Source organism: Canis lupus, chromosome 24 (genome assembly GCF_003254725.2).
Source record: "Canis lupus dingo isolate Sandy chromosome 24, ASM325472v2, whole genome shotgun sequence".
Taxonomy (NCBI): domain Eukaryota; kingdom Metazoa; phylum Chordata; class Mammalia; order Carnivora; family Canidae; genus Canis; species Canis lupus.
In genome coordinates this window covers 21,435,960-21,461,329 of record NC_064266.1, presented here as the reverse complement: position 1 = coordinate 21,461,329, position 25,370 = coordinate 21,435,960, and the positions used below count along the sequence as shown (strand labels likewise).

The following is a 25,370-nucleotide window of genomic DNA, read 5'->3' as shown; positions in this document are numbered from 1 at the left end:
ATAAGTGTGTATTGTTGAAGGTGGGGTTATGGGCAAAAGAACAAATAAAAAAACCCCACACAACCCTAGGGAAGGGAGAAGTCAGCAGGTAGGGTGTGAGGCATCCAAAAAGCTATCTTTTCTGGACCCCATTGCCTCTGGGAGCAGGCAGGAAAGTGTAAGAAATGGACGGAGCTCGTTCTCTGTTCCCCAGGTCTGGTTGCCTTTGTGACCCTGGAACATTCCAGCATTCCCCAGACCTGGGGGGCTCCTCTTATAGGTAGAAGGAAGGAGGAAGGATGAAGGTATCTCATGTCCCTGAGAAGCCAGGAAGCTTCTGGGCCTAGTGTCTAGGTCACCCTGTGTCTCTCCTGTTTTTGCTTCTTGTGTCACCTGGAGTCTCTAGTACCAGTCAGGATTTCTGGTCTGGGCCTCAGTCTCCATGCAGACGGCCAGCTTGGAACCATCCCTGGGTCTGCCCTCAGATCCTGGATCTGGGTCACTGTCTCTGTCTGTGGCTCAGCTCAGCCTGTTGTGTCTGTGCCTTGCATGCAGGGTCAGGTTAGCCTATTTATTCACCTGCTTCTCTGTCAATCTGGCTGTCAGACAGTCTTGCCCTGGGACCCTGGGTCAGTCTACCTCTCTGTCCCTTGGAATATGGGTCATGTGGTCTCGCAAATACTATGTCCATCTGCTAGACTGACCCTCAGCTCTTAGGTCAGCCTGTCTGTCTGCTCTTAGAGGCTGGCAACATCAGTCTGTCTGTACATTGGATGTCACGATAGCTTATCTTTCCCTTTTGGATACTGGGCCTACTTTTCTGTCTGTCTCTAGAACTCTAGCTAGGCCTATTGGTCCGTCTGTCTGTCTTTCAGTCTCTCTGCTGCCTGGTCCATCTGGTGGTCTGTTGCTCAGCTCGTGGCTCGGCACGACTGCCGACTTTCCTGCCGCCCTCCCCTGCCTTCCCCCCATCTCCCAACTCTGGGTCTCTGTCTGTCTGTGTCTCTCACATCCTCAGCTCCTCCATCTGTCGGTCTCAGCGTTTCCGAGTGTGTGTTCTCGCCCCTTTCCACTCCCCCTCATGGCTCTGGGCCAAAAACACAGCAGCTTCCAGCGGCTCCCGCACTCGGGCTCCAGCCAGGAACCACCCCCTACGCGGCTCGCTCTCTGGTTCCCCACCCAGGCCAGGCACCCCGCACAAGTGGAGCCTTACTGTTCTGTGGGTCTGTAGGGGGACGGTGTGCAGGCGGTCATAGTAATGGGAATAGCAGCTCACAGTTAGTGAGTGCCAACCGGACACTAACCTTGTTATACAGACTGTCCCTTCCTCACAGCAAATCCTTGGGGTGGGCACAATTACTACCCTCATTTTACAGACGGAGAAACTGAGACCCACAAAGGGAGAGGGGCTTGTATAAAAGTCACACACCCAGGTAGTGCCGGCCCTAGGACTGAAACTTGGCTCTCCCTGGGCCTCTGCCTCGGAGAAGGTGGTTTGGTTTCCTGGAAAGCGTGTGGTACGGCTGCCAGGGAAGACCCATGTTGGATGGGGATGGACCTAAAAGCTTTGCCTGGAATGGCAGGGCTTCAGAGAAAACCGGAGGATGGGTGACAGTAGTAACCAGACCAGGGGACCCAGGCTCAATCCTTCACTGGACTTTCTGGGAAAGTCTAAGTCCTCCGAAGCCCTCCATCCTCCTCTGCAAAATAAGCCCCAGGAACTGTATTCTTGCCTACACCCATCGCCCCACCCATCCAGTTCTGGTAGCATTAGGGCCCAACAGCAATATCCTGAACCCAAATGCTTCCCTCCACCAGGTGGCACCACTCTGGCACAGGCCACTAACTACAAGTGTTGGCTGCCTCCCTCCTCCCTGGTCTCCTTCCTTCCTTGCCCTCTCTGAACATATTCTTATCACAGCTGAGGGATCCTGTAAAATCCTAGGTCAGGTTATGCCACACCTTAGAATAAAATCCTCACTATGACCTTTGAGGCCTAGTGGGATCCAGGTTTGTCCATCTCTAGGACCCCACCTCCCTCCACCGTTCCCCTTCATACCTCTCCAGCTGTTTCCTGAATACCCCAGACCCTTTCCAGCCTCAGGGCCTCTGCATAGAAGGGGCTTCACTAATGCCTGGCAAATTCTCATTCTTTTCACCTCAGCTCAGTGTCATCTCCTCAGAGAGGCCTTCCCAGATCCCTCTTACTCCCCGTCCAAAGCACTTCTCCCTACCCCTCTGGCCACCTTCTGTCCTGTCACTCTGCTTTCTTTTCTCGATTAACACATATCACAACATGAAATGGTCTGATTTCTTGCTTACATATTTGTTGTCTGTCTCTCTGATGATGCGGGGATCCTGGTTGTCCTGTTTTCTGCTATGTCCCTAGTGCCCGGCATAGTTAATGTTCAATCTATATTTATTTCTTGAATGCATGAATGTGTGGATGTACTTTATACACTCTGCTTTATAAGTTCCCCCCAAGTAAAGGCAGTCAAGTGCAAAGAGAAAGAACTCCAGCTTGGGAGTTAGGGAGACCAGAGTTCAGATTCTGGATTCATCATTTACTGTCTGTGTAGTCTTGGGCAAGCTCCTTTCCTCTCTGAATGCCTCAGCTCATGCCCACTTAATTGGGTAGCTATGAAACCAGAAAGGGGTGGTATGCATAAAACTGACTCAGAGGACCCAGCAGGAAGAGGAGGCCTCATAGTTTCCAGTTTAGTTTCTGGCAGACCTGGGATCTGCTCCTAGGCTGGCTTTTCCAGGGGCTCATCGAATCTGTCCCCAGGAGGCAGAGGGTCAGAGAAGTCCCTTTCGGGGTGTCTCTGTCCATTCCCTGAAAACAACTGCCGCTCATGAATGTACTTGAATGTACTTGGCTAGAATTCCTCACTACAGCCCTGGGAGGTTTTGTGGGCACAAGAGTGAGCAAGACAGACCCAGCCCACTTGGCGTTGCCCAAGTAGGAAAACTGGATGTGGTTTAAGTCAGCATGTAAACTGGTAACGACAAACATTCCATGGGTTCCAGACAGGGCCTGGCCCAGCTTGCAAAGGCGTGGCAGTCAGGGAAAGCTTCTCAGGAGGTGGCTGCTGAGCCATGATCTGAAGCAGGCACAGGAATTAACCAGGTGAAGGAGGGAGAAGGGGAATTTCTGACAGAGGAACAACACGGGCAAAGGTCCTGAGTTTCAGGGAAGCAGTAAATGGTCAGAATGGCTATAGCTCAGAGAAGGAGGTGAGAAAGTGAGACATGACGGGGCCATGGTGAAGCATTTGGTCTGTATCTTAAGAGTGATGAGGATCCAGATGTCTGGGTGGCCCAGCAGTTGAGCGTCTGTCTTCGGCTCAGGGCATGATCCTGGAGTACTGGGATCAAGTCCCACGTTGGGCTCCCTGCATGGAACCTGCTTCTCCCTCTGCCTGTGTCTCTGCCTCTCTCTCTGTTGTCTCTCATGAATAAATAAATAAAATCTTAAAAAAAAAAAAAAAAGAAAGAGTGATGGGGAGCCACAGAGAGGTTTTAAACAAGTGAACAATGGTGGCTGGCTAGTACCCGAGCATTTTAGAGGGAGCACTCTGCGAGGAACAGAGGGGAGAGAGGTGGAAGGTGGGAGATCAGTTACAGGTGAGAGTTGAATATGGACCCCCAACACCCTCCCCCAGGAGGGCATGGACTCCAGAAGCAAGTAGCAGACATTTGGAGAAGTGACTTCCCCAAGGTCAATAGCCAGAGTTGCATCTCAAATCCGGAATGGTGACTCTTCCATTTCACCACAGGGAGCAAATCAAGCTGAGTCAGGCCCTGCAGACCCAGATGCAGTCTGTTCATTCTCTGGGGAAAATGGCAGGGGGGTGTGTGTGTGTCCCCCTTACCTGCACTGGGACCTACCAAGCTCTTGTAGGGAATGGCCTTGAGGCTCCCTCCCCATCTGTCCACCCCTCAATGTTGAGCACTCCTGTAAGGATGCAAAATGGGACCTTCCTGGGGTTGGCAGCCAAATGAGTCATAAATGTCAGAAAAGAATGTGATTTTACACGTTTGGCTCCCATTTCGTGCAGTGCTGAAAGCTGGGCTGTTTCCCTCCTCCTTAGCAGCCCTCTACAGAGTCACGGCACCTCTTTTTTGCTGGGCTAAGGCCAAACATTTTCCTGCCACTAATTTTAGGCTCTAGCTGAAAAGCTGAGACCCTCTCCCCTCCTACCCACTGCCACCAGCTCCTCTTTTCACTCAGCAGGGAAGCAGGCAGCCCCTCTCCAAGCAAAGCATTTGGGACTGAATTCCTACCTCTTTTGTCCTTTACAGTATGAATACAGCCAGACTTCTTCCTCTCTCTGGGTCTCACTTTTCCTATCTGTGAAATGGGTGCAGAGCAGAAACTAAAGCCCAATACTTCCATACTCTAGCCCAGCACTCTTTGTCCTCTACCCTTTCTCTCTTTTCCTGATATCTCTGGGCAGAATTGTCCCTGTGTGGCAGGGCATGAGCCAGGGGGAAAAGGGGGTGAGAGTCCAGTCTCGTGGCATCTGAAAGTACTTGGAGACCAGGGAAGGGAGAAAGTACCACTTCTATCTGTCCCTGGTGTATGAGCTCCTAGAAGGTAGAGAGGCCACACTGTTATTATGGGGTACTCTGGGGAAGGATAGATGGGCCCTTGTCTAGAAAGCAGAACAGCTCTAGCTAATTGCTGCCCTGGGAGAATGTGAGCCCAGTGTGGATGGAATTTCAATCTTTCAAGAATAGATGGAAATTAGAATATTTGTGCAAAAAATGTCCAATTTGGATATGTTAGCAACTAATTTTTAAAAACACCATATGAATTTTTATTTATTTTTATTATTATTTTTTTTTTTTTAGAGAGGGAGAGAAAATGGGGGTGGGACAGAGCGAGAGTGAGAGAGAGAGAGAGAAAGAAAGAATCCCAAGCTGGCCTGGGTGGCGCAGTGGTTTAGCGCCTGCCTTTGGCCCAGGGCGCGATCCTGGAGACCCGGGATCGAATCCCACGTCAGGCTCCCGGTGCATGGAGCCTGCTTCTCCCTCTGCCTGTGTCTCTGCCTCTCTCTCTCTCTCTGTGACTATCATAAATAAATAAAAATTAAAAAAAATTAAAAAAAAAAAGAATCCCAAGCTGGTTCCACACCCAGCACAGAGCCCGACTTGGGGCTCGATCTCACAACCCTGAGATCTTGACCTGAGCCAAAATCAAGAGTCAGGCACTAACTGACTGAGTCACCCAGGCACCCTTACCATATGAATTTCTAAGAAATTATTATTCCTTTTTTAAGGTGTGATAATAGTATTATGTATTTTAGTTATACTTTTTAAAAGTTCATCTTTTTTAGAGAGGTACTGAAATATTTATGGATGCAGTGATATGATGTCCCAAGATTTGCTTCAAAGTAACATGGAAAGGAAAGAAATGGGCTGGGGTCTAGACACCTATGTTCTCCAATATCCATGTGTCCTATATTAGCCACATGTGTCAAAATTAAATGAAATTTAGGATTCAGCGTCTCAGTCACACTAGGCACACTTCAAATGTTCAGTAGTCACACATGGCTAGTGGCTACCATATTGAACAGGATGGGTATAGAGCATTTCCATCACAGCAGAAAGTCCTATTGGATGCTGCAGGCCTAGATGAAGCAAGATTGGCCAGGAGTTCATTGTTGAAGCAGGGTAGTGGCACATGGGGGATCATTATCCTGTTCTCTCTGCTTTTGTATATTTAAATTTTTTCACATAATGAAAAGTTTCATCAAGCAGTAGGAAAAAAAATACTGCGTGGGCCAAACAAACACATCCTCAGGCTGGATGTGCTCATGGGCCACTGATTTGCAACCAGTGATCTGGCAGTTAAGCCCCATAAAGCCTTCAAGCTCGATCCACAGGGTCTTAAAACTGTAAGGGGCTTTGCAGATCATCTAGTTTGCCCTCCAGACACAGGGCAGGAGGCCCTGCAACAGCTTCCCTGCCAAAGTCAGCCACTTTTGTCTGCATGTGTGTGGCCATGAGGAGTTCACAGCCTCAGGAACAGCCCGCTCCGTTCCTGGGCAGCTTGATTGTCAGGGTATCTTGACAATTCTAACTCCCTTGGACCTTGGGTTGTCATCTGTCCTCACACAATCTCTGGAGATACAGAAGAAGTCTCCTTCCTTGAAAGACTGTCTGTGGATGAGGATTAGCAAGCATTAGGACACCTGATGCCCCCTATCTTGTGACTAAGTAAGTGGACTGTGCTGCTACTTAGGCCAATAATAATAGTGATAGCAGGAAATATTTTCTGAGCACAGAGTATGAGAAAGCCCCGTGCATTTATGTTATCTCAGGACGTGTTTACAAGAAACTTAAGAGGTGGATACTATCACCATCGCCATTTCACAGATGAGACTAAAGCTCTGGCTGCTGAAGCAACTTACCCAGGGCCATGCGACTAGGAAGTCATAGATCCAGGAGCCCCCAGCACCCCAAGCCCTCAATTACTCTGCCGTCATGTCCCAGTCCTAGGGAACTCAGCCAGTATTCTCAAGCCCCTAACTGGATTTTACAGATGGGGTAACTGAACCGTAGGCAATGAAGTGTCTTGCTCAAGATTCTGATTTCAAAGATTCCATTCAGTTCACATGAACATTTATTGAGCACCTACTGGATCCATTTCCTAAGCCACCCAGCTGCCACGCCAGCATCCTCCTGGGAACCTAGCCCCAGGGCTGTTCCTGCCACATCTTGTACAAGTACAAAGGCATTGCCTAAGCCTGCATTTGTCCACTGACAATGTGGAAGTCTGTAGAAGTAGGCCAAGGAGACCCCAGCTGTGCCCACAACTTCCACTTCAATGCCTACACTGCCTTAGCACCCCCACATCAGCCATGGATACAGAGACTGCTTCAACAGACTTGTGTTCTAATGACTGCTAGGGACCTTGCCAAAGCTGGCCAGGTGCAAGGTCCCCAACAGCAACAGAGGGTCTGCTCTGGGCCAGTCACCATGGGGGCCAGAGAAAAGAAAGGGCAAGGCCTCACCACCTCCAGAGGCTTGTAATCTGGTAGGAAAACCAGCTGGGTGGGCAGGCGATCACAGCAGAATATGATCAGGACTGTGGGGCTGAAGAGGAATGAGTAATTGTGCCTGGAGGGAAAGTCTGAGAGGAAGAACCCAGCATGTTAACAGTGGGTACTTTATATTCAAATCAAAATTTAAAAATATCTTTCTGATTTTTTTTCCTCTTCCCAAAGCAATACATGATTGATTGTATAGTAAGAATATACTTAAGTAGCAGAAGGCAGTATTGCTTGGTGGTCACACATGTAGACTTGGGAGCCTGACTGCATCCCTTTAAGCCCTGGCTTTGCTACTTACTAACTGGGAGGCTGTTACCTCTTTGTGCTGTCATTTCCACATCTGTAATATGGACCGATCATGCTAGCTCACGCTAATTGAGCACTTATGATATGTTGAGTCCTGTGCAAGCCATGTTCCTTGTATTTATCACTAAGCCTTCACAACGGCCACTTGTCTAGCCATGGGACATTATTATTCCATCTCATAGATGAGGAAACTGAGAGGTTAAGTGACTTGCCTGAGGTCATGCAGCTCACACATGGCAGACCAGAGTCTGAGCTCCACAGTCCTTGTTCTTTATCACCACACCCCCTACTCGACAGAATTGTGGTGAAGAGGAATGATCTCATTGAAGTTTTCTAGAAAGGTAACTAAAATTTTCAGTAATATCTGGCTTTTTAAAAGCAGGCGAATGAATGTATACATGTATTTCTTGGCTAATTAAAAACCAGAGGAAATCTTTAAGCAATATAAGAAATATCTAATTAGTAAGTAGAAATCTCCCATAACTCCACCTCTCTCCCCCTCCCCAAGATAATGAGGGGAGGGGAGTCTTCTTTATACCTTTTCTGTGCTGCCTGAGGTTTCAACAACAGCATGTAGTTCCTTTATAAACAAACAAAACAGCTAAACAATTTCCACTTTAGATTAAAAACAACTTGCCTGACTGAGGAAGTGGGAGGTGAGGTCTGAAGAGTTGAGGGCAAAATGGGTTTGTTCAGGAAAGCTTCTCAGAACAGGTGGCATTTGAGCTTGGCTTTGAAGGATGTGCAGAATTTCACCAGGAGAATGGGACAGGGTGTTGCTAGAAGGACTACAGGCAGCTGCTCAGAGGCATGAAGGGAAAAAGTGTGTGGCTTGCTTTTTAGGGGGCTGGAGCAGTGAGGAGACAAAAGGGCAAGAGGCCAAAGGCTCTGATGGCAAGCTAAAGCATCTGGACATGCTTGAGGGGCTGAGGGGAGCCTGGGCTGGCTCTCTGGCTCCAGAGTTGTGGCAAGGTCAGATCTGAGCATTTGAAATATCCTTCTGGCTGCAGGTGGAGGCAAGATGGGGTGGGGTAGGCTGGGGGGAACTGGAGGCTGATAGGATTTCCCAGGGGAGGAATTTCAAGACCCTAACAAAGGCAAGGTGGTGAATGGAGAAGCCAGTGTAGATCCCAACCCATCCTCCTTCTCTTCCCTAGGGACCTTCGCCCCAGCTGCCTGGGTTCAAAGCCATTTCCTGGCAGCCCTCCATCCTCCCCACAGGGCTTCTCCTGTGTGGTCTTTATAGATCAAACAGGGATGCTCAGCCCAACTGCCGCCGCTGTGTCTGTTAGGAGCAGCTCTAATGGCCTGTTGCAGCCGGATGGGCAGGGGGAAGAGGGTGGTGGGGGGTGGAACACCTCCTGGAGAGGGGTCTCCTCGGAGGTGGGTGGCGAGGCTGGCCCGGAACAACCTTACAAAGTCAGAACAGGGAGGAACCTTGTGGATAATCATCAAGTTCAGGGTGTTGTAGACATGTGTCAGCCATGCTACAGTGAAAACAAAATCCTAGATAGGTAACCAAAATATCAGAAAAGAGAAACTCAGATTTCAGTTGAAATGATGGTGTAAAGGCAGTGAAAGAGTTTGAAAACCACTATGGAATCCAAACCCTGACCCATTTTATAAATAATAATACAAATAGTAATGGCTAAAGAGAATTGCATACTTCCTGTGTTCTAGGCACTGTGCTAAACACTATGTATACATTATTTAATTTAACTACTCCCTCCAGCCATGTGTGATAGGTACTATTATCTGAATGCCCATTTTGCAGATGAGAAAACCAAGGCACGGACGAAGTTGCCATTTGCCCCAAATCACAGAAAGTGGCAGACACAGGATATGGCTGACTCCAAAGTGAGTTTTTAATCATTAACATCTTGGCCCCAGTGGGGAAAATGACAAAAGATGGAAAGATACCCTGTCCACTGAGCCTGAAACAGACCCCCACCCTTGCGGCTACTACCCTGGTCCAGCCCCCATCTTCTCTCACCTGGATCATAGAGCAGCATCCTCCCAGGTCTCCAGGCCTACCCCGGTTTCCCTCTGATCTATTTTCCAGCAGCCAGAGTGCATACTGTAAAACAGAGGTCAAAACCCTATTCCTCCTCTGCTTAAGTCCTCTGGGGCTCCCACTGCATGCAGAGTGAAACCCTAAGTCCTCCCATGGCCTATGATGCCCTGCATGATCTAGCTCCAGCCAGCCTGTCCACCATCATCTCCTTCACTGTCCCCCAACTCTGATTCGGCCACACAGGCTTTCTCTTTGCTCTTCTCTTTCCCTTTGTCCTGGACATCCTTCCCTCCACACAGCTCACCCTCACCTCATTCAGTCCTCTGCCCATATGGCATCTCCTGGCAAGTGCCTACCCTGGTCACCTCATTTCAAAGAGCCACACTCTCCTCCCTGGACCTCTGCAGACCCCTGCCCTGTTTCACTTTTTCCACAGCAATTACTAGTTGACCCATTAGATCTCATATTATGTTTACAATACATATTATATTTGATTTTACTTATTTATCAGCTTCCCCCATTAGACTATTGATCTTTATGAGAACAGGGACTTTGTCTCATTCACCTACTCTATTCCCAGTATATAGCACAGTGCCTGCTATACAGCAGGTACTCCATAGATTTGTGGAATGAATGACTACAGACTAAAAGAACAGGTACCTTTGAGGCCCTCTTGCCATCCTGCCCCCTCCATGGCCAGGTATGAAGTGAATAAATCTCTTCCACAGAGAACAAAGACCAGGGCTGATGGTCTGCTCACCTCCAAGGGTCCTGAATACTTAACAATGGAACCAGCCCTTTGCTAAATCCTTGGTACACATTATCATATGAAACATAGAAACAACCCAAGAGGTGGCATTATTATGGCCCCTAGATTCCAAAGGTACAACTCAGGCACGGAGAGATTATATAGCTTGTAACGATCACATATAGGAAATGAACTGAGGACATTTGAATCCAGAGTCCGTACTCTTAACCATGAAGCCAAGAATATAGCTTTCTAGAGAGAAGAACCAGAAGCTGACTTTACACCCAGTTGGTCACTAATTCATTTCAGAACTTCTCTTGAGTGTAGGGTTTGTGAGGAGGCAGAGGGAGCAGTGCTGGGGCATAGATGGAGTATTTAGAGATAAGGCTTTCCCTCTGCAGGCCTGCCTGCCTGCCTGCCTGCCTCTTTTGAGTCCCCAGATCCTGACAGCCTCAGAGCAATCCTATGCCAGATCATCTCCCACTAATTGGCTTAGTAAACTATGCTTATCTGGGCAAAGCTTGAGCCCAGTGAGTTCAAGATTAGGGAAAGCAGGATTCATGGTTTACCGCTCTGCTGCCCACAGGGTCAGAGAAGACAGGCTTAGGGCTTTAATTGGCTTAACAACCCTGAGTGGCTTAACAGCTCTGAGGGTTGGGGTTGGGGAGGTGGGGAGGGATGAAAACACAGGTTGCTGTCCAGCTCACAGCCAGCTTCATGTCCCATCAAAGGATCTGTGTTTGATTTTCTCAGGGATCAATCTGTCTTTGTGCGGGGCCATTGCTCTGCAATCCTCCAATGCAGCCAGTGTGGTGGTGCCAGAGATAGGATTTGGGCTTGGGAGCTGGAGAAAGCTGGATTGGCACCTCACCTCCCCCCACTTCCTCAGCAGATGACCTTGGACAAGTTAATTGACTTCTCTGAGCCTCATTTTCTTTTCTGATTGGGTATATCAGTTGCCACCAGAGGGTGGATTTCAGAGTAAAACGAGATCCAGTGTCTGGAGTACATCATATGGGGCCTAATTGGGACGTGGTGGGTACACATGAATTCCTTCTTCTCCTCTTCCTCCTCTTCCTTGGAGCCCCATTTTGTAATTAAAATAATAATAATAACACCCATTTCACAGGGTTTTTTGAGAACAAAATCCAGCCCATCAGTTGAACCCACGTCCTGTCATAGATCTATGTTATCTGGCTCCTCAAAGTACTCAGACTTTTGATCCAGCATTGTGTAAGCTTGAGGAGTTGAAAGATATTTTTATAATTCAGAATTGAAGGTGTGGGATTAGAAGGTAGACTGGCCAGTCTCCCAGCTTGGGTCTTGTAGGGCTCACACACACCTCTCCTTCTTCATTACCCCAGGTTCTACCACTCAGAACATCTGCACCAAGACCTGCTGAACAGTGAACATGTTCATTGTGGGAACATTTCACGTGGTAAGCAAACATATGCCAACATTGCTTAATTTCTAGGAATGCCAGCCCCAGTGGCTTCTCTGTCTTGTCTGGGTTTTCCTCCATTTAGCCAGACTCTCAGCCATTTTAAAATCCAGAGCTTTAGGAACAGGGGTCCAGAGGCTTTAGCTCTAATAACCAGTTCCAGAGTCAGACTTCCAGAAAGGGAAGGCTCCTAAGGTCATCAGATCTAATATTCTCCTTTCACATACAGGGAAATTGAGTCCCAGAGGTGGGAAGAGTCTCACCCAAGGTCACCTAGCAAGCTAGTTACAAACCCTGATGCAGCTGTGGGTTTCCTGACTCCCCGCCACCCAGCCCAGTCCTGGCACTTTCCCCACAATATACACTGTCTCCCCATCCTCGCCCACAATGTTCAAATCCCTCCCCCTCCTTTCACATTCTTATCTCAGTACAGCAGAAGCTCTGACTTCCTATCTCCTGGAATCTTGGGATCTCAGACTCATAATTCTTTGAGCTTGGGGGACACTTTAGTGGCAGAACTGCAAGGTGGATAGATTGAACCTGGGCTTTGAAGGCAGAGAGTCCTGAGTCCCAGCTCTTCTGCTCCTTAGCTGTGTGACCTTGGGCAAGGATGCCCCCTTTCTGAGCCTTCATTCCCTCAGCTGTTGGATAGGAATGATAATACAACCACATCGCAGGATTATTAGGAGGGACACAAGAGATGAAACAGGTAAAAAAGCAACCAATGGGCTTGGCACAAAGTGAGTGCTTAATAAAATAACGGTTACAGAACTGTAAATTAGGGTTCTCATACCCCTAACGCCTAAGTGAGATGGTCCAGATGTGATCAGAGGGAAAGGAACTGGACAAACTGAAGCACATATGCCCTGTCTAAATTGCTACAGGCCTGATACTGCTGGATTCCTTTTTTTTTTTTTTAATTTTTAATTTTTCCAAGAGAAGCTAGAACTCTGGATTTTTGAAATACTATATAAGCCAAACAAGACTCTTCTGTAGGCCATATTCAACCCTGGGACCATTAGTTTGTCATCCCTGCAAAATCATCTCATCCCAACCCTCTCACTTTGCAAATGAGGGAGAGTGGAAGTAGCCCTTTTATCTGAGAAGCCATGGACCCTCGGTCATCTCCAGCCACTGCCCTGAGACCCCCACCCCTACCCCCATGGCCATTTTTTGCAAAAACCTGTTTGAGGGAAACTCAGTTTATGTTTAAGAAAAAAATATTTGTTTCTTGTAAGTAGATTCTGAACAGGGGGATAAGGAGGTTTGAGGTAGCCAGTGAGTTAAGGGGCAGCTGGCCCACTTTAGGCTAAAGGGAAAGGGGGATGAAGCTTTGGCTACCAAGAATAGGAAGTTACCATTTCAGGATCTAAAAATATCTATCACCATCTGTCCACTCGGGCACAGAATGATAAATGCAGATTAGTTCCTGGATGTAGACATGAATATTTTTATGTGTCAAGCTAATAATAATAACACCACCTTGTGTGGATAGAGCTCCACCTCCGTTTTCCCCCAGGGCAAGCTCAATGGAATATACACATCATCTCAGCAAGGCATGGATGGGGAAACCAAGGCAGAGAGAAACTCAGCAACACAACAAGGGTGACACAGCAAGAGAGCAGCTGGGAAACCCTGGGAGTCCTGTTTCCAACCCTCAGCCCAGTACTGAACCTTCTAAGTTAGGCAGAATGTGTTAACAAGTAGCAGAATAAATATAACAACAGCAGTAATCACCCTTTACTCTCTACGATGACTTTGACTTTTTCCATGCTTTCCCCACATCTGTGTTCATGATAATCTATTACATTCCTAAAGTACGTTACAGTCTGCATGGCATTCACACAGACCTTCTCTCACCTGACCATCTCTCCCAACTGGTAAGAAAATGTGATGGTAGACCAATGAGATGAGATAAGTAGAGACTATCCCTCATTGTGGAGGTGAAGAAACTAAGGCTTGGAGGGAGGTTTATTTAAGATCACATAGTGGACAAGTTCATTCTGTCAGTGCACAGTAGAGCCTAAGCTACCAGAGCAATTCTGATTCAAGAGGAACCCCAGGTTCAGAATTCCCCATGTCTCCAATTAGCTTAGCTCGGCAGGCAGCCTGGAAGTGGGCTGCTTGTACAAAGCCTCAGTTTTGTTTTACTGTCCTGGGGTTAAGGGACAGCTAGTGGCCGTCTAATCTCAGATTCAGGATCCCAAATCCCCTTGGTCTTGTTTGGACAAGGGAGACACTGGGGGAGTCCTAGGAAACAGAAGAAGCCAGACAGCTTCTCAGCAGGGTCTGGCACACCCTTAACCAGAAGTCCAAAAAGTTTGGGCGGGATATTCATTTAGCTGCCTCAATTCTGTTTCTCCCAGGAGGTTGGGAATGGACTGAGATTCCAAACTGGTGATCTTTTGAGAGCAAGGAAGGACTTCTGAGATCTTTCCTAAGCTGAAGCTTAGCATTCAAGCAGAGGAAGGGGTCAAGGCTGGATGGAGCCCTAGGGCCCTGTTCCAAGCTTCACACATCCCCTTCAGTCCCGGGCCCTCCTCATTCACACCCCCCTCCACCCCCACCCCCCCCCACCCCCCCACCCCCCCGGGATTACTTTCTTTCTCTTCTTGCCCCATCCCTTCCTCCTTCAATGGCCAGATCAGGGGGTATGGCACTGGGGTTGGTCAGAGTTTGAGGGCAGAGGTCAGGGAAAAGCTGGCGAAGAAGAAATCAGAGCTGCAATAGGGTGGGGCGGGGCGGAGGTCAGGACGCAAGGGGCCCTGGAGAGGTCAGAGTAGGGCTGGGGCGGCAAGTAGCCCCTCGCCACCCCCACTCCTCGAGCTCAGCTCCCTCCACCTGAGCTTCTCCTACCTCCAGACCTGGCCGAGCTGCAGGAGGTGGACGAGGGTCTGCAGCAGCCAGACGCAGAGGCGGCAGCAGCGGCGGCGGTAGGCGCTGGCCGAGGAGGGCGCGGGCCCGGGACCCAGCTGGGGGCCGCCTTCTTTGGTCCGGAAGGCGGCGGCGCTGTCCTTGGTGCTGATGGAGGGCCCGCCGGCGCCGCTGTCCTTGGTGCTGACGGCGGGTCCCGGCGCGCCCGCGGGCTCCGAGTAATCGTAAACGAACCAGCGGAAGCTGAGCAGCTGCACGACCAGCGAGGGCAGGAGCACGAAGAGCAACGTGAGGCCGAAGTAGGTGCGCTGACCCTGCAGGTAGTAGGAGGCCGCCAGCCACAGGTCCGTGGCGCCGTCGGAGAAGAACACGAGCAGCGCGCACAGCACCCAGCAGCAGTCCCGCAGCTCGTAGCGCGGCCCCGGGCCCCCCGCCCCGGTCACTCCGGGGCCCCCGGCCGCCGCGGCCGCCGCCTCCCCGCGCCCGCCCGCCTCGCTCCGGGCTCCTCCGGCCGCCCCCTCCGGCCCCGGGCCGGCCGCGGCCGCCGCTCCATCCGACTTCGCGGCCATGTTGGCGGAGCAGGAGGCGGGGAGCGACTTCCGGGCGGCGGAGGGGGTGGGGTGCCGAGTGGGGAGGACCCTGTGCGGGAGGCTCCCGCCTCCTCCTCTTCCTCCTCTCCTCTTCTTCCTCCTCCCCTCCACTTCAATTATTCATTCCCCTCGGCGCCGCCCCCGTCCCTCCCCCACCCCGCCAGGGCTGCGGCCGGATGGGGGCAGCTCCCCCGGGAGGGGAGGGGAGAGCATCCCAGGTCACCCTCTGCTTTCTCCCTCAGAGGCGTGGGGCCCCAGCCTCACGTCTTCGGCCTCTCACCGCCACCCCACTGCACTTCCTTATTTCCTCTTTTCTTCACCGCCCCCCTCTGCATCCTCCCCTCTTCCATTTATCTCCTCTGTTTACCTCCAGTGGCCTAGGTCTGAGGAGGGTTGGGGACGGGGGACTTGGAAGCAAGGGTCTGCCTAGGCGGGCATCTCAGTAACACTTTAGCCATCATTGGATGCTAACAAGCTATTTCCTAGTTTCCAAAGTGTTTGCATATTGTTCCATTCTCGTCTTTGATCTTGCAGAGTCCCTTTTCCTATTGTCTTTTTCTTATTGGTTTGAATATGAGAAAATTGCAGCTCTGAGAGTTGCTGTCTCTTCCCCACTCTCCCCCTTCCCTCCCTCAGGGACTGCCTTCATTTGGCCACAGCCCTAGTAGAGTCTGGCAGGGAAGGGGGCAACCTCAGAAGGTAGGGGATGGGAGGAAGCACCAGGTGGAGGGAATAGCAAGTGCAAAGGCCTGCAGCCATGAGATTGGAGGGCACATTTTTCAAGGAATTCTGGACCACAGATCAGGGAGGTAGAAAGCTGGGAAAGGTGGACCCGAAGAGTTCTGAGGGATGTGATCCTAAAAGTCCAGGAGATTCACTTTATTCAGGAAGCAATGGGAAACCACTGCAGAATTTGAGCAAGAGACAAATGTGATCAAGTCAGGATTTGGAAAGAAGCCCCTGCAGCCAGCCAGAGGAGAGAAATGTTCACTGGGAAACAGCTTGGGGGTGGAGAAGCCGGATAGAGAATATAACAGTAATCTAGGAGAGGAGGAAGGGTTGCTTATGCATCCTGGATACCCCAGCTCACCCACAACACCTTTGCTCAGATTGGATGTATCAGGGCATTTATTGCACAAACACTCATGTAGCGGTTTCTCTTTGCCTGGGACACTGGAATCACTGTACAATTACCAACTCGCTTTATCCTCACAATTTGTGAGGTAGTTTATGTTTTTTTCCTTCCAGTTTACAGATGAAGAAGTTGAGTCACAGAGAATCTAATTCATTTGTCTGGAGTTACACAGTTAATCAGTGCTAGAGCCAAATTCAAGCCCTCATGAGGCTCTAGAGCCAGCTTTGCTGTCTCATAAGGGGAGAAGGAGAGTTTGATGGAAAGGGAAGAAGGAAGATGAGGCGAGAGGAGGTTTGAGGATCACGCTGCTTCAGAGTAGCTCGGAAGGGAAGCGGAAGGGTGACAGCTGCCCTGGATCAGGAAGGAGCAGCCATCTGCAGTCCTATAGCTCAGCATCCCTTTCGTGTCCAGGGACTGTTTCAGTCCCAGCAATGCTCAGGAGGTTGGAGTGCCAGCTGTGGCCCAAGGCTGAAAACAGAGAAGGAAGAATTAGGGATTAAGGGAGTTTTCAATGCTGGATTCAAAGCTAACAGTCTCTATCCCCAGGCATGTGTAGACTAGTGGGAGTTTTTGTGAGTTGGGCTGGAGGGGAGTCTGAATCCCAGTGTGATTTAGTCAGGAACAGTATCTTTTCTCCTTCTTTCTGTTCTACAGCCCTAAGCAGGGATACTCATGGAGTGCACAGAGCCCTGGGCAGAGGAAAGCTCTGCCCTTGGACCCCCCAACAGCCAGGTCTGCACATGTCTGGATCTCTGCCTAGATAGAGCCCGACAGTTAGATTCTCACCTCTGGGCCCCACCCCAATGGAGGAAGCTCCTCTACCTCCTATACCTATCCACATTCTAGGATTAACGTGTTCAAACAGGAAGTAGATGACACGCTTTTATGTCTGAGACTCTAGAGCCAGGAAGCCTGGGTTCAAAACCTACTCACCTCTTCCTGGCTCCATGACCTTGGGCAGTCACTCAATTTCTCTTAGCAAAATGGGGAGGGGTAACCAATGCTTTCCTCTTGGGAATGGGGTGAGGATAATTAATGCTAATTATTAGCTAGGGTGATGCCTTCCACAGAAAGCCTTCCTGGATCTCCCACCCAACTATGCCCTGCTCCTTATCCCTCAGAGAAGTCTTCTTGACACTCCCCTATTATGAGCTTCTATGATAGTGTAGTCTTTTCCTTTTTAACACCAGTACACTGACAATTTATCTTTTTACCTTTGCCTGTTTGGAATTGCCTGGGAGCTTCATAAGAGTTGGGACAATTCATCTATTTTCTTCACCAACAAATTGCTGAGTGCCCAACACTGTGCCTGGCACCCAATAGGCATTTAATAAACATCATTAAATGAATGAGTGAGTGATCAACTCTATGAAATAGCTTCTGTTGTCCTCCCCATTTCATAAACCAGATTAGTGATCCAGACAAGGGCAGTGACTCACAGAATTATCAAGCCCTTCTGTGTGTCAGGAATTGTGCTAAGAACTTTATGGATATTACCACATGTTATCCTCAAACCAGCCCTTTTCTTGTGTGAGGAAACGGAGACCCAGGGAGGTACTGTCACTTTCCTAAAACCATTAGTTAGAAAGTAGCAGAGTTGGCATTCAAGAATTCTACTTTAGGCAATAGGAGTGGTGACAGAAGAAGGATTTGATGGGTTGTCTGAAGTGTGGGACAGGTGGGAGTGTCCCACCTATCAGTGATACTTTAGAGAGGGGGACCCTGACCTGAATGGTTTGGACTCAGTGTGTTCTGAGTGGCCTGAGATCAAAGGTCAGGGATTCAGACAAGGATCAATAAGGGAGTACAGGAAGGGTGTTCTAGTGGAAGTGGGGGTGGGGGTGGAGTGCAGAACATCTTGAGCAAAGACTCTGCAATGGGACTGAGTCAGGCTCATTCCAGGGCTGAGAAGACCCTGGGTGTGGCTAACGTGGAAGGAGAAGGTAGACCACAGCTATTTAGAACTGGACAGGCCCTGAGATCTTCTCCAGTTTCCCAAGTCCCTCTTTCATTTTACAGATGGGAACACTGAGGCCCAGAGAGAAGGCCCACATCTAGCAAGTGGCAGAAATAAATTTGGGAGCCTTTCCTTTCCCCAATGGCATGGTGCCTGAGCTTTGTTGGGAATCTTAGGAACAATCTTTATCATAGCTGCAAGCTCAATCCATGCCTACTGCACCTTCTGCTTGGACCAGTTTCTAATAATATTCCTTTAGTTCTTCTGTAAACTGTGTACAAGATAATTGGCACAGCATTGTTTATTACTGCAAATATTGGGAATGACCCAAATGCCCATCGGGAGGGGACCGGCTAAATAAATCATGAAATTTCTGACAACAGAATGGCATGTGGCAGTAAGGAAGGCAATGAATCTCTCCATCTCCTAATACAGAGGGGGCTCCACGGGGACAAGCAAGGGATAGAATGTGGGCAGGGGGAGGAGTGAAGCCAGGTGAAAGGGAGGATAATAATCTATTTTTGTATTTGTCATAAATGCATAAAGAAACTTTGGAAGTCTACATAAGAAAATGAGATTACTGAAGAAGGCACTGGGCAGAAGAGGAACAGGATGAAAGAGGGAGACTTCATTATAAGCCCATTTATAATTTTTTGGAATCATGTGAACGTATTTACCTATTAATAAAATAAAATAATAATGAGGACAGCTGCTGCTCAGCTATTGCCGAATGCTGTCATATGGGAATAAGCGGTCAGTATGGTCAGATTTTCTAATTATTCAAGAGAAGCCAGAAATCTGGATTGTATTGTACAATCTCTTGATTTTTAAATGTTGGCTCCATTTTTGCTCAGACATTTTTTAGGCCAAGTAAATAGGTCAGTGGGTCAGACACGGCCGGAGGGCCACCAGTTTCAGCCTCTAATGGCTTCCTGCTCCCAGGGCTGGAGTTCTCAGCACCCCATGCACCCCACCATGTGGGCAGTGGAGGACAGAAAGCATCCTGCCCCTTCTCCCAACACCCTCAAACCCTTGCCCCTTGGGGCTGTGACATTTGGGGCTTTTAACTCAAGATCTGGAAGGCAGAGAGGGGTTATGAACTCTCAGATAATTCCCTCCCCTGGGGCCCTGCAGGCTCCAAGGCCCAGCTGCCTCCCGCTGCCCACCCATCTGTCCCTGGGAGGTGGGGACCAGAGTGAGGCTGGCAGTGATGGGGGTGGGCAAGAGTCCCCGCTCTGAGCCTTGGATCACTGGGCTCTGTCCAGATTCAAAATCCAAAAGGAAAAATCTAGAGACTGTGAGAAAAGGAAAACAGGCTTGGCTGTATGTACTTGGTGTATGCTGAGCTAATTCACCAAATTGCCAAATTCACCAAAATGCCAGAACCAGAAAGGCCCTAAGGGACCGTGTCATCCAACTCCTTCATTGTACAGATGGGGAGACCAATCTCTGCTCCCACCCATGGCCCCAGGCCACGGTCTTGTCACCTCTCTCATGGACAACTGGACCACACCAGCCTCCTCACTGGGCTCCCTGCAGCTCCTCTTTCGCTCCTAATGTTCAGTCTCCACCCTTAGCCAGAGAGTCCTCTTTTATTTATTTTTTCTCATTTATTTATGATAGTCACACACAGAGAGAGAGAGGCAGAGACATAGGCAGAGGGAGAAGCAGGCTCCATGCACCCGGAGCCTGACGTGGGATTCGATCCCGGGTCTCCAGGATCGCGCCCTGGGCCAAAGGCAGGCGCTAAACCGCTGCGCCACCCAGGGATCCCGAGAGTCCTCTTTTAAAAAGAAATCTAGTCAGGTTTCCTTCTGCTCAAAACCTTCTTACTGCTTCCTACCCCACTTTGAGCCAATGTCCCCAGCACTGCCTACAGTCTCTCTGCTGCTTTCCTCTCTAACCTCACCTCCTTCTGTCTTTCCCTCCCTCATACTGTTCCAGCCACTGACTCTTCGCTATTCTCTTACCATGCCAACCTAATCCTCCCTGCCTAGCTTTGTTACCACAATGCCACCCTGGGATTCACAAGGCTCCATCTTTCTTTTCTCTAAAATGCTGCCTCTTCAGAAGATTTTCCTAGTAACTTCTCCTGCCACTCAGAGGGGATACCCTCACCTACCTCATTTTTATCCACAACTACATTTTTATCCATTTAACTACATAATGTTATACTATGTATTTGTTTCTTGTCTAGAGGATAAGATCTGCAGCAGTCATGCCTGTGTCCTTCACCAGCACTTAGTGGAACGTAGCACATAGGTATAGTGATTCCGAATTAGCTGTGACATGAAAGGACACAGGTCTGTAATTCAAGTGACAGACAGTCCTGAGTCTGCCATTACCTGCTTAGGTGACCTTGAGCAAGTCACCTCACTTCTCACCTCTGGGCCTCAGTTTCCTCATTGGTAAAACAAGGAAGTCACTAAGACACCTTCAATTCAATAATCCTGGAAGGTCTTCCCTGCTCCAATGTCACTTTCTTTCCTATAGAATCCAAAAGTCCTTTAAACAAACAATTGTGTTTATTTACTTATCGAGTAGTTGACACAGTCACATGGCTCAAAGTCCAGAGGTACAAAAAGGACACGTTTGTCCTCCCTTGTCTTCCAGCCATCCTCTCCAGAGACAATCAATGACAAGTTTCTTCTCTCAGTCTCTCTCTCTCTCTCTTTCTCTCTCTCCCATCTACTTATCTCTAACCCTATTCCACCATTTTGAAACAAAGGATAGCTTAATTGTACATACTTCTGTCCTTTGTCTTCTGTTAACATAATAGCATTTTCGGAGATGGCTCCATGTCAATGCACAGACAGTGCACTTGCTCTTTTTCATGGCATCACAGCATTCCGTTGCATGGATGGTCCATAATCTACTTCACTAACCTCCTAAAAAATGGGCTATTGGGTTGTCTCCAGCCTGTTAAAACAATCTGTTAGTGAATAATTTTGTGGACGTACCATTTTGGATCTCTGTAGACTAAATCCACTTGCTGATGGAATGGTATGTGTGTTTATAATTTAGATAGATCCCTTTGTAGGGATTCTATCCATGTCTGTCACACATACTGGCATTGAGTAAAAGTGCTTGGAAAAGGGCTTTTAAAATGGACTGTTAAACAGCCTCAGACTCTGCAGATGGGGAGATCATTCCACCTTGCTAAGCCTGTTTCCTCTTCCAAAGAAAATTTCCTACTTCGTGATATGTAGTGGCGAGGATCAAATGAGAGAGTATAGGGAAAGTACTCAGCACCTTTTCTGGCACACAGTAGGACCTCTAGAAAGATTAGCCATTCTTCCTCTCCTTGATGTTATTCTCTGCCCTCAGACTGTGGGCTCTGTGGGAACAAGGACCTTGTCTGCCTTGTCCACTGTTATAGCACAGCTCCAGGCTAATGGAAGCTGTCCAATAATTACTTATTGAGTGAATGAGTCCACTTCTCAATGTCACTTCGCTCATCAGGCCCTCCATTGTGACCTAGCTCCTGCCTACTCATTCAATTTCATCTCCTCTCCCTCTCTCCCCTTCTCTTTGGGCTCCAGCCACACTGGCCTTCTCCATGTTCCCCCCTGCCACAGTGCCTTTGCATGTGCTCTTCTCCCTGCTTGCAACAGTGTCTCTACTTTACCTTCACCCATAGCCTCTTCATTTACTTAGTTTACTTTCATTCATTCTTAGATCTTAGGCCAAGTGTCACTTTTTAAAGAAAGCTTCTTTTACCTCCACCCCCTGGTTTAGGTTAGATTAAAATATATCTTACTGGGTTCTGAGCTTTTCATTTGAGCCTTAGAGCAGTTAGGAATAGTATATACCTGAATGTCAATCTTATCCTTGTGACAAAGCCTGCAAGACTCAGGATCAGGTCTGTCCTATTTATCAGTGGATACCCAGGGCCTGGCACAGGGTAGGCACTCAATAACTGTTGCCTTGAGCGAATGAGTGAATGCTAACACCTATTTTACAGATGAAATGAGCCTCTCATCTCCAGCTAAGACAGGGAAAGTCTTGACTTCATGTTCCACCCTCTTTCCGGTGGAAGGAGCAACTCCTGAAAGGTTCTGGTTGGTGAAGAAGGAGGGGAAGGGGTAAAGGGGGGGTGGAGAGAGAGAGAGAGAGAGAGACCGAGACCCTTAATTTTCTCCAATGCACGATTAGGTCATGGGCACACTCAGTCATTCAGTAGACCCCTGGGTACCTGAGGTCCTGGGCACCTGAGGGGAAGCCCATGGAGCCCCTAGCCCCAGTGGGCTCCAAGGCCATGAAAAGCCAAAACAGTGGCAAAAAAAAAAAAAAAAAAAGGTAGCCCAAAAGAAGAACATGACTGATGTCAGAAGAAAAGAAGGACCAGGGGCACCTGGGTGGCTCAGTGGTTGAGCATCTGCCTTTGGCTCAGGTTGTGATCCCAGGGTCCTGGGATCAAGTCCTGCATGTTCTCCCTCTGCCTATGTCTCTTGTGAATAAATAAATAAAATCTTTAAAAAGAAGGAGGAGGAGGGGGAGGAAGAAGAGGAAGGAGGAGGAAGAGGAAGAGGTCATCCACCAAAGTATAATTCTCTCTGGAAGGCCTGAGGGGAGAGTGACCTTCCTGAGGATTGAGGACTGGGTGGGATGAAGGTGTCTTCTAGGAGAGGCTTTAAGGGAAGGGGGTAAGCACTCAACAAATGGAGAAGGAAAGCAAAGGATATTCCGGGCAGAGGGCATAGCCTGAGCAAAGGCAGAGAGGTGAGAATGCTGGGATGTGTTGGGAGACTAGGGTTCAAGAATTGTGGAGGAAGATGAGGCAAAGCAAAAGTTAAGCTCACAAGACCAGCACCAGGAAACATGGCTCGAAGGGTCATTGCAGCACTTCTTTTATTTTATTTTATTTATTTATTTATTCATGAGAGACACAGAGAGAAAGGCAGAGACACAGGCAGAGGGAGAAGCAGGCTTCCTATGGGGGAGCCCAATGTGGGACTCGATCCCAGGATCCCAGGATCATGACCTGAGCCAAAGGCAGACGCTAAACTGCTAAGATACCCAAGCATCCCTGTAGGACTTCTGATAAGATGAAAAACAACTGGATACCTGGGTTGCTCAAGTGGTTTGGCTCAGGTCGTGATCCTGGGGTCCTGGATTTGAGTCCCACGTCAGGCTCCCTACAGGGACCCTGCTTCTCCCCCTGCCTGTGTGTCTGCCTCTCTCTGTGTGTCTCTCATGAATAAATAAAATCTTAAGAAAAAAAAGATGGAAAACAACTGAAATGTCTTCCCACAAGAGAACTGTTTAGTAAATATGATGCCACTGCATGGACAAGCCATACACAGGTGGATAATGCCTCATGTTGGTGAGGACGTGCATTACCAGTAGGGGTATAAATGAGCGCAGCCATTCTGGAGAGGAGCATGGCAGTATTTAGAGGGGAAAGAAGCACATTCATGCCTTATGACAAAGCAATAGCGTGCTAGGGCAATCAGGGTGGCTCTGTGTGTATCGATGGGGAGAAAAAAATGGAACTCAAGCATCCACAACCAAGGGAAAGGACAAGTGAAATGTCAGGGGAAGCAGCTCGGGTTCTCTGGAGCTTCCAGGAGGCAGGAACTAGAGATACACAGAGTAGATGGATAGAGCTGGAAATATCAGATGAAGGGGGAAAAAAAGGAGCAGGAAATGAACATGACTTATAGCACAATAATATTTATCTGGATTTAAAATACTTATCCAGTTTATCAGTATCTATTAAAATTGGACATAGCTAGCAATTCTGCTCCTAGATACACACACAACAGAAATGCATGCGTGTGTGTGTACCTAAAGACGAACAACCGGTCACATCTGCACTTTGTAACAGCCCCATGCTGGAAACCACCATATGTCCACTGATAGCAGCAGAATGGTTTGATTGTGGTGTAATTTGACCAGTGGAATACTTTATAGCATTGAAAGTAAGTGATCCATCCACAACTACACACTATTATAGAGATAAATCTCACGAACAAAATGTTGAGCAAAAGAAGTCAGACACAGAAGAACACACACTGTGTGATTCCATTTGTACACATTTCAAAAACAGACAAAAATCAATGTCTGGTATTGGAAGTCAGGGTGGTGGTTACTCTTAGGCTGGTTGTGGGGAGGCTTTGGAGGGGCTCTCCTCATTCTGTTGTTTGATCTGGTTATATAGGTGTGTTCAGTTTTTTGAAAGTTCATGAACTGTCATGCATTTATCATACATGCTCTTCATTGAAATTTTTAAAAACCTATAAGCACATAAAACAACTACTATGCATTTTGTAAGCATTCTCAAATATTTAAGGATGTCTATCAGAGAGTTATGGTGAGGTCAGAATTGAGCAGGGGGAGAGAGAGGGAGGAAAAGGAGAAAATAGTTCAAATGAGAGAGGATCCTTACAGACTACCTCCTGACAGTGTGCTAAGAACTGAGCAGTGGGGGCAGCCCCTGTGGCGCAGTGGTTTAGCGCCGCCTGCAGCCTGGGGTGTGATCCTGGAGACCCCGGATCAAGTCCCAAGTCGGGCTTCCTGTATGGGGCCTGCATCTCTCTCTGCCTGTGTCTCTGCCTCTCTCTCTCTCTCTGTGTCTCTATGAGTAAAGAGACAAAATCTCAAAAAAAAAAAAAAAAAAAAGAACTGAGCAGTGGGGCCTATTCAACCCTTAGTACTTCAGTGCATAAGAAATCAATGTAAAATTTAAGTTAGCAAGCTAGAGAAACAAATGAAATATGGTGCTTCTACATTATAAAAAACATGGCAACTGTCAGAAAACAGGAGAGTGATCTAAACATACCAGTCAAAAATGTCCAAGAGTCAACAGACTACAAAGTGATCCATTTGTGAGCAGTGCCCTCCATCTGCCTTACTGCCCTACCACACACACGATGGTCTCCTATATTTTCTCAGGGTTCCTAACTATGTCTTTATATGAATATCACAGTTTTGAAAAGACACACTCAAACTGGGACTCTAAGGGGAACTGGGTTGAGGGGAAGGGGTGTCAAAAAGGAACTTGAATCTTTTCTGTAATGTTGTCAGTTTTAGTAAGAAGAATCTATTCCTGGAATTTAAAATGAATAGATTTAGCATTAAAGGTAATAGCAAAGGCCAGTTCAGGGAGGCCTGTAATGTTCTAGCCTTGCATTCTCTTTGAGGTCACTTAAGATTTTTCAAGTCAAGCCATGGGACCATCTGTTGCCTGATGAAATCAGGGCAAGGGGAGTTGGAAGACAGGTTCCCCACCTGGCTCCCCATCTGGCTGCATGACCTCGGGA

General features: G+C 48.4%; 2 protein-coding genes across 9 annotated transcripts in view; both read right to left on the bottom strand.

The window, feature by feature from the left end:
* Positions 1–14,992, bottom strand: part of XKR7 (XK related 7) — a 28,466-nt gene extending 13,474 nt beyond the window's left edge. Inside the window, exon 1 of the mRNA XM_025469663.3 lies at positions 14,406–14,992. Coding sequence (XP_025325448.1) covers positions 14,406–14,992 — 587 coding nt within the window. The remainder of the gene's footprint in view (positions 1–14,405) is intronic.
* Positions 14,993–16,123: 1,131 nt separating this feature from the next.
* Positions 16,124–25,370, bottom strand: part of TTLL9 (tubulin tyrosine ligase like 9) — a 70,910-nt gene continuing 61,663 nt past the window's right edge. For all 8 annotated transcript variants that reach the window (XM_049100216.1, XM_049100214.1, XM_049100212.1 and 5 more), the window contains one exon: positions 16,124–16,616. In XM_049100216.1, coding sequence (XP_048956173.1) covers positions 16,584–16,616 — 33 coding nt within the window. In that variant the 3' untranslated portion in view covers positions 16,124–16,583. The remainder of the gene's footprint in view (positions 16,617–25,370) is intronic.